Source organism: Zonotrichia leucophrys, chromosome Z (genome assembly GCF_028769735.1).
Source record: "Zonotrichia leucophrys gambelii isolate GWCS_2022_RI chromosome Z, RI_Zleu_2.0, whole genome shotgun sequence".
Lineage (NCBI taxonomy): Eukaryota > Metazoa > Chordata > Aves > Passeriformes > Passerellidae > Zonotrichia > Zonotrichia leucophrys.
This window is the reverse complement of record NC_088200.1, coordinates 4,609,181-4,618,351: the sequence shown is the minus strand read 5'-3', so window position 1 is coordinate 4,618,351 and position 9,171 is coordinate 4,609,181. Positions and strand designations below refer to the sequence as shown.

Here is a 9,171-nt window from a genome sequence, read left to right as displayed (position 1 = left end):
TGGTCTTTGTGGAGCTTGTGAAGTGGAGCTTGCTGAGACAGACTGAATGGCTGGTGCTGGTAACAGCAAAGGGTGGGACTGAGTGGGTGAAGAGGTAAGAGATGCTGGCCAGTCCTGGGTTCATTTGGGCACAAGGAATGATGCTGGACAGAAGGCTGGGGAAACAAGAGAGTTTGTTCACTCATAGGGTCACTTAATGAGAACAGGCTGGGCATATACTAGATAGTACTACTTAGCCATGGAATAATAGAAACATATAAAATCAGATGGAAAGTGAAACTTACTAGGTAAAACTCCACAAATCAATAGAAGGCAAGGTGTGCTCTTTTCTAAAACTCCATTCTTATCCATTTTTAAAGGAAATACAATGTGTTAACCACCCCTCCACTGTGGTTCTGAAAACCTGATCACCGCTGTGGTATTTGAATAGCAGAAACTCTCTCTGCTGCACACCCAGCGTGTAAAGTCTTTCTCAGGATATTCCTAGAGGGAAAAAGGCAGTTGCCAAGTCAGTTTTGTTCCAGTTCATTAGTGAGCGAAAGTGATTATCGTCTGACAGATGCACTAAGGGTTATGTATAGTTCCTAGATGTCTCAGTCCAGTTTTTAGCAGACAGATGCCCACATTCAGGAAAGATAAAACAAGTCTGACAACATAGCTACTTCCAACAACTTTGCTGAAAATCTTTACGAGCAATGTGGGGCATGGCTGGACATCTGATCAGTCCTCTTCCGTATCGTAGTAGTCCCACCAGCAGAAAATAGATGGTGTACAAGGAATCAGTGCTGTCCTCTGGAAGATGGCATATATTTCTTGGTGGGATGGAAAGGTTACGTATTTCTCTGTGGCTATCAGTCGAATGTGAACTGCAAGTGACACTTCTGCTTCAAAACAAGAAAAATAGCTCCATTCCCTCCAAAGAGAATTGTGTCAGCAGCAGACCTCTCTATTGCTCCCACTGTTTTCTCAATGCTTCACCTCATCAGACTTCTGGGAGCTGACAAACTATCGGACTGAAAAACAGAACAGGGGTAGGGGAGATTCTAATGCATGAGCAGAGCAATGAAGAGTGTCAATTGCATGCTTGCTATATTTTTTCCAATGACAAGAGTGGCATAATATCAGCAAGTAACTAAATCTAGGCATAGCTAGCGAGTTACTTACAGTTTTCATAAGAAAAAAATAGATTCCTCTTGGTGTACTTTTTTCCAAAGAAATTTTAAACACTCAAATATGCCGAGTTAAATTGGTGCTTCAAGACCAAACATTGAGGTAAATGTTAGAGAACTACAAGAACATGTTTCTGGGCTGTCCTGGGAAAGAAAGCCAGGGGCTCTCCCACTGCATCCACTAGAAAGAAGAGAAGACTTCCAGTGCTGCCAGAGCAGGTCCAGACCAGGGCATCGGGCATCTCTGCAGGGATGGGACCTTAGTCTAAGAGTGGGAATTGGCTCAGTGAAGTCCACAGCTGGGTCAAGCAGGGCTGTGGTGGAGCATGAGATTGATTTCTATGGCATTGCTTGGACATAGAACTCCCTGAAATGGGGTTGTGGGCCATAAGCAAGAGGCACTGGCCACCAGTAACTCCTAATAGTCCCTCATGTCATTCTTAGCTTCATCCCAAGCCAGAAGGGACATGTTGCTCTAGGACATGAAATAAAACTACACGGACACTGGAATCTCCAAGGTAAAAAGAGAGAAAGTTTAATTCTGACTCCAATATTTATAGATTTCCAAAAGTGGCAGTGGATTAGAGGATGACAGTGCCACCTCTCCAATGACACTGGAAAAACCAACAGTCCATCAAATTTCTCCTCCTCCAGAAAAGAATACAAAACAATAAGCATTTACAGGAAGGTGTGAGAAAAAGTTCGTTACGAGAATGTAAACATCAGAAGGCTTAGAAGAACTTAAAAAACAGGGCGACAAGACAGATGCTCCTTTTTCTGTTGGCACAGTGAAGGTCAGAATTTCATGCACTTGGAGCATCAGGAATTTTGACACTGGTTTGCTTCCAGAACGTGTTCCTGCTATCAACATATATGTAGCTGCACACTAGTTCACTCCTGGGCTCTGTTGTGGCATATATTTGTTAGTCTCCTTAAGGAAGAAACCCAAGCAGAGTTGCCAGGAGAGTTTGCTTATGGGTGTGCTGCATATCAGCAACAGGAGAAAAGATGTGCTTCATTTGAAATGCAACACTTGAAATAATCCTAATCCTGCCCTACTTCAGGAGGCCAAAACCAGAAACACAACCACCACAAAAGTGCTCTCATGATGTGCCCTAGGTGTCACACCACAAAACATTCCCACAGGCAGTAAAACAATCCGGATGATCATAGAACCACAGAATGGTTTGGATTGGAGGGGGATCTTAAGGATCCTCTAGTTCCAACCTCCTCCTCTGCCATGGCCAGGGACACCTTCCACTACACCAGGTTGCTTCAAGCTCCATCCAACCTGGCCTTGAACATTTCCAGATATAGGGAAACCAAGACTCCTCTGAGCCAGCACAGTCTGCTACTAAATCCAGCACTTAGAGCTGGAAAACACACACATAAATAATCATATCTTTTGGCCACAGAGTGGTCACTGAAGCTCAGAAGTCGGAAGAATTGACCAGTTGGGATATGGATGGACCACTCTGCAGGGGCCAGATCAAGAGAGGGTAGCTGTGAGTTATATGAACTACCTGACTCAGGAGCAACAGCCCATGGTGCATGCTTTTATCATTTAGTACAGATTGCCACAAATGGCAAGTGAAGGACACACAGAAGTGGCAGCAGAGAATAAAACAGGAAAATGTCCTTATCCAGCTCAGCATCTGCTCCACAGGGAAAGGCCCCATTCAGCTTCACTGGCTGCAGGTGTGTGGCAGTGCAGATGCCCATCACCTCCAGCCAGAACAGCGTCAGAGCACAAGCAATGGCCCTGGATGTTCATCACTGCTTCTTCCAAGTGCTTCGGGACCCTTCAAGGTGAAAAATACTCTTCCTATCTGCCTCTGTGGCAGTATATGAGAACCTAGAAATGTAAGGTTATTAATATCAGAAAGTGGTATAAAGTGACATTTCTGATTGAAATAGCATCTTTCTTCAATTTTATTGTCAAAAATGTCTCTCCTAAACATTTTTCTCTTCTTTTGTCTCACCTAATTTAGTTATCTAGTTAGACATAGTGGAATCTGAAAAAATCTTTTTTAATGCCTTTTTCAGAGGCCTTCTGTAATTTTTTCCTTAGCTCTTTCCTTTTTTTTTCTCTTTAAACAAATCTTTAATAATTATCTGAAAATGCCTATAGTGGTGCAATAGAGTGTGAGATTATTAACTGATACCACTAATTTAATTAATTGAAAAATAATCTAATTTTTCCTGACCAAAAAAATCATACCAAAACTGGTACACACATGTGAATGCACTTATTGCTTGTGCACAGAGACATACATTGCTTAGCTTTAAAACAGTGAGTTTTATTTCTCTTTTAATTTTTTGCAGGTTTATGTTTTACTTTTTCTTCACACCCAAGGAGAAAAATATGTTTGCTTATTCCTGTAACAGAAAGCAGAGATTTTATGTAAAAAAACCCAGAGATGGAACCAAAGTAACAAACAGAAGTCATCAAAAATTATGAGGCAGGCAAACACATTTATGGTTTCAGCAGGCTGCCAGGACTGCTGAAACCAAAAATGTGACCAGAAAGTGAAGAATTAAGATAGAAAAGATAGATTAAAAAGTCATGTTTACTGTGCAGAGGAATTTGTTAATTTAATTATACTTAAATTATGTTCTGCACTCATGATACATGTCAGTGGGGTAGTGCTGGAAACCAAAGACTTCATTTTAGCGATACAGTTCTCAGTTATGGACTTCTCTAGTTTCCTATTTATTTTAGAAAAACAGAAAGGAAAGACCTTTTGGTCACAGTACCTGAGGGAGGAAAAAAAGTGTTGCGGTGAAAAAGTCCTTCACTTAAAAGAAGCATTGCTCCTCTGCTTTGGCCTATTCCCTCATAGGTGCTGACTTGCAGAAGAAGACTGGCCAAGACATCCTTCTACATCCACCTGTAAACCCTGTCCTGCTCTGAAAATGGAAAATACTGCTTCCAGGTGACAATTATTCCAGGTGACTTTATTTATTTATTTATTTACTTACTTACTTACTTATTTGTCTGAGCTGTGCTGTGAGAGAACACCTGTTTGGATGCTTCCACAGGACCAAGAGTGTTTTAAGTACAGTGAGCTAGAGCAAAATAGCACTTTTTATACTTTTGTTCAGCAGTCCTGAGAAGTTCAGCAGTTGTGGTGCATCATAAAACACAAAAACTTCTGTTTGTCAGTGCTGGCTGCTTTGCCTACATAGAGAGAATAAGTGTAGGATAATAATGATTATATGCCTAGTTTCTGCATTTGTCACTTAAAGGTGCTCACAGTCTGTATTAATTCTCAAAACACTAAACTTTTTTTTTTTTATTATACATTAATTTATAATATTTTAGTTGTAGTTTCTGCAGTTTTTGTAGGTAGTTTCTGGCTGGCTGTGCCAGATGTAGAACCCTTGTGTGACCCCAGCCCTGGTGAAGACGCTTTCCTTAAGCTGAGATTAAACTTGTATGAAAACTACTTAATTAATCGTAATGGAGGGCTTTGCTGGAAAAGTTATTAACTCTGAACTTTTATATATAAATAATGGCATAGTGGGATGGAGCTCTGAGGGGAGCCCTGGTCTAGAGGAAGGTGTCCCTGCCCATGGCAGGAGGTTGGAAATAAAGAAGCTTTAAGTTCCCCTCCAAGCCAAACTATTCTATGAGGGTCCAAAGGAAGCCACGAGGATGGAGAATCGTCTGGGAGTGAAGCCTTAAGAGCTCACTTGGTTTGCTAGACCTGGGGGAGAATGAGGGGACACCTCATTGCGGTCGTCGAGATTCTCATGAGGGGAAGAGGAAGGGCCGGTACTGATCTCTTCATTCTTGCCACAGCAATAGGATCTGAAGGAACGGCTTGAGGCTGAGTCAGGGAAGGTTTAGGTTGGATTTCAGGAAAAAGTTTTTCTCCCAGAGGGTGGCTGGGCACTGGAACAGACAGCCCAGGGATGTGGTCACAACACCAAGCCTGTCTGAGTTTAAGAAGCATTTGGGAAATGCTCTCAGACACACGGCTCCTACCAAGTAGTTAGGGCATTCTGTGCAGGGCCAGGAGCTAGACTCGATGATCCTTCTGGGTCCCTTCAAACTCAGGACACTCTGTGGTGCTGTTGCGAGGCTCCATCCCTCTCTGCCCTTAGGTGGCACAGGAGCCATCCGGCCCGCAGCCGACCCCGCAGCTACCTCGCTGCGGCGCGCTGCCGCCGCCATGTCGCGCTCCGCGCACCCAGGCGCTGGGGGGGGGGGGGGGGGGGGGGGGGGGGGGGGGGGGGGGAGGCCCGCGGGCCGGCGGCCATTTTGGTCAAGGGCCGGCACCTCTCCTTCCTCCCTTACTCAAGATGGCGGCGGCGGCGCATGCTCGGAGCGCGGCCAGGGAGGCCGGCGCTGCTGCCCACGGGCGCTGAGGGGGCGGGCGGGGAGCTGCTGCGGCGGCGGCGGCCATGGGCGAGACGGAGAGGCTTTATTATGTGTACAGCTGCGACCTGGACATCAACGTGCAGCTGAAGATGTGAGTGAGCAGCGTCGGGGCTCAGAGGGGAACGGTCGTTGCCGCCCTGGGAGGGGGTAGCGGGCCGTCCGCCCCTCGGCGGGGTGCCGTAGTGCCGCAGCCCCGCCGTGTCCGGGGACAGGCGGTGCTGGCTCAGCTCCGGTGCCGCGTTCCGGTCCGCGGGGAGGCGGCGGGCGAGGGGCAGGGTTGGAGCTGTGCTGCGAACGCGTGTCAGGTGTGCCGTGTCCTCAGGTGCTCCAAGGCAGCGATTGTCAGTGCTGGCTCCCAGAGCCTCTCACCTGTCAGAGAATCACAGATTGGTTTGCGTTACAAAGACCTTTAAAGCCCATCCTGTTACACCCCCTACTATGGACAGGGACATGTTCCACTATGCCAGGCTGGTCCCAGCCCCGTCCCGCCTGGCCTTTAACGCTCCCAGGGATGGGACAGCCACAGCTTCTCTGAGCAAACTGTACCCGGGCATCACCACCCTCACAGTAAAGAATTCTTTCCTAATTAATCTAAATCTACTCTGTCTGAAGCTATCCCCCTCTGCCCTGTCACTACATGGTTCTGTAAATAATCTTGCCTGTTCTTTCCTCTAAGTTCCCTTCAGGAATTGGAGGGCCACCGCTGTGTCACCGCTCAATCCTGAGTGTTAAGGGAAGGAGATAAACTGGTGACACTCTTGCTGCTTGTTTACAAGCTCCTGTGAAAGCATGGTGTTCTTACTGGGGTGTTTTACTGTAGCAAGATCCAGGTGCTGCAGCATGTAAATATATTCCTAACTGAGTGTATGGAAGCACTTTTGTTGAAGCTGGATTTACCTTACAGTGTTTTAATTTTTCGCTTGTTTTTTTAAGTTACTTCATCACAGCAGTGAGAAGTTTGAGAAGTAGGAGGGATGTGGCTGACTCTCAAATGTAGTGTCCCCAATGGTGGTGCATTAAAGTATCTTGCACTTTTCTGGCAAGCTAACTTGGAGAAGCTTGTTAAGGGTTGTTTAATTTCTGAAAAAGTGATGGTAGTGGATGGTGGCCCTGCTCATGACAAGGGTTGTAACTGGATGATTTTTAAGGTCCCTGCCAGCCCACACTGTTCTGTGCCATCAGGAATCAGATTAATGTGACCTCTTTGATAGTTCATTCCACCAAACAAAATTAAAACTAGCAGGTTTTTTTTTGTTGTTGTTTTAACACATAGAAGTGTATGTCATCCTTAGAATGTACTGTGTCAGTTCTGTGCAAGTAACTAGTTAATTTACTCTGGAATGGTTTTGTGAAAACAAATAGATTTTTGTTTGGTGGAGGATTGATCTTACATGTTTTCCCATCACCTCAATTATTTTTTTTTTGTTTGTTAGTTTTTGTTTTTGTTTTAACTAGCGCATCCACAGACAGATATCTAATGTGCGTGTCTGTTTTCATTGTAGTATAGCTGAAGCCTCATAAGCTCAATTCCTCATAATAGTACCTGTGCAAAGTGCTGCAGGGCTTTGACCAAATTTTATTTGAACAATCTGCTTAAGTGAACTTTATTTTGTTGTGGATTTAAGAGATGACTGACTTCCAAAACCGGTCATACATTTCATAGATCTTAAAAATTTACTTACTCAACTTATTTATAGTTGTTTTGGGTTTTATTTTTCCAAATAGTGTTTGAAGCACACATAATCTGATGTTTGTTTTTGTCTATTTTAATAATAGCAGCATATGTCTTCTTATTTATTGTTGCCCTACTTAAGCTCTGTCTGAGAATCCACAGGTTGTACTAGAAAAAGTTGCCTCCATTTAAAAGACAAACAAGTAATTCTTGCCTTCCCTGCTTTTCCCTTCACCCCCGCCTAAATCAGTACAGCAATACATTCTATGTTTGCCGAGCATTTCACATCCTGAGTTCCTCTCTGGTGTTTGGATTTCACTACAAGTGGTAGTGCAAAGTAAGAATAGGCTCAGTTCTGGGTAATCTAAGTGTAAGCTGTGGAAATGCAATAGGATTTCTACTGTGGATAGAATAAATTCTGGTCAATTATGTTTTCTTCTTTTCCTCCTCCCCTGCCCTCTCCCCCATAGAGGAAGTCTGGAAGGGAAAAGAGAACAGAAAAGCTACAAAGCTCTCTTAGAAGATCCGATGCTGAAGTTCTCGGGACTGTACCAAGAGACTTGCTCTGACTTGTATGTAACCTGTCAGGTGTTTGCAGAGGGGAAGCCGCTTGCTCTTCCGGTTAGAACTTCCTACAAGGCTTTTAGCACTAGATGGAAGTAAGTGGCTTGCCTTTTATTTCATGTTCTTCATAATTAGTGAGGCACCAAGTATTTGTTTCTGTCAGAAAGATTTGATTCTCTTGTCTTCTATAAAATGGCTTATGCTTTTTCAAGTGTCTGGATAGTTAGTGTTATCCAGCCAGCACAAAAACAACCTTTTTGTGTAAAGGGTAAGTGATAAAATTGCTACTTGTGTTCTTGGGTATGTCCTGCTGCTTCAAGTAACTTCTGGGGCCTGGAGTGATATATTTTCATGCTGTTCACTGACAGCCTGATCCTTGCTACTCAGTCATCAAGCCAGAATATTTTTCTTTTGGTGTGTAGCCTTTAGTCATGGTGTTTGAATAGTTAAAGCCCACTGGAAAATAGTCCATTTGCCCTGAGAAATTTTATTTAAGCTATTAGAGAGTAACTTGAATTGTAAAGCTTTTATTTATTATTTAAACTTATCAAGAGTAACCTGAAGTGTAAAGCTTTATAACTAATAAATGGTGTTTCTCTGCAGCTGGAACGAATGGCTGAAACTGCCTGTGAAGTATCCAGATTTGCCTCGGAATGCTCAGGTGGCTCTGACCATCTGGGATGTATATGGACCTGGTAAAGCCGTTCCTGTGGGAGGAACAACGGTCTCACTCTTTGGAAAATATGGGTATACTGCTTTTTCTTCTCATTTAAAGCACATTTAAAGCTCACCTGTGAATAGTAATGTGACATGGGTTATGAGAGATAAGTTTTTAAATATTTTCTAACTAGGTTAACAGTTCCATGTTTGAAAAATCAGATACATAGGTGATTTGCTCTTGATTATTCCTGAGTGTGATTTCACACTTGCTGCAGTGTTGCATAAAAGAAGTGTTCTGTATAGCACCTTTTTTCTTTTCCTTTTTTTTTTTTTTGACGATCTGCAAGCTTGGATTTTAAAGGCAAGTGCTGAAATCACTTCACATCTACACCCTTGTACTGCATGGATGCCAGTACTGATTACTTTTTAAAAATTGTTTAATTGGCTTGCAATGAGGTTGTGAATGCGCTGTTATTTATAGGGGATAAAATGTCACTCAGTAAATCAGCAATTTTCAGTGTTAATATGCTGTGATCCAGTAGAGAGTGTGTTCAGTAAATTTGTGGATGGTAAAGACTAAGGTGGGAAGGATTACAGTAATAATCTGTGAGGTCAACAATACCTTGAAAGAATCTTACCTAAGTGCAAAGGAGACAGAAAACAGGTTGTGGTCTAAGGAAAATTAAGAGGCACAGGTACTTTTTTGCAATTGATTGTTA

General features: G+C 43.4%; 1 protein-coding gene across 3 annotated transcripts in view; it reads left to right on the top strand.

The window, feature by feature from the left end:
• Nucleotides 1–5,507: 5,507 nt before the first annotated feature.
• PIK3C3 (phosphatidylinositol 3-kinase catalytic subunit type 3) overlaps nt 5,508–9,171 on the top strand; it is a 66,460-nt gene continuing 62,796 nt past the window's right edge. For all 3 annotated transcript variants that reach the window (XM_064735544.1, XM_064735545.1, XM_064735546.1), the window contains exons 1-3: nt 5,508–5,647; nt 7,699–7,887; nt 8,396–8,539. In XM_064735544.1, the coding sequence (XP_064591614.1) occupies nt 5,580–5,647; nt 7,699–7,887; nt 8,396–8,539 (401 nt within the window). In that variant the 5' untranslated portion in view covers nt 5,508–5,579. The remainder of the gene's footprint in view (nt 5,648–7,698; nt 7,888–8,395; nt 8,540–9,171) is intronic.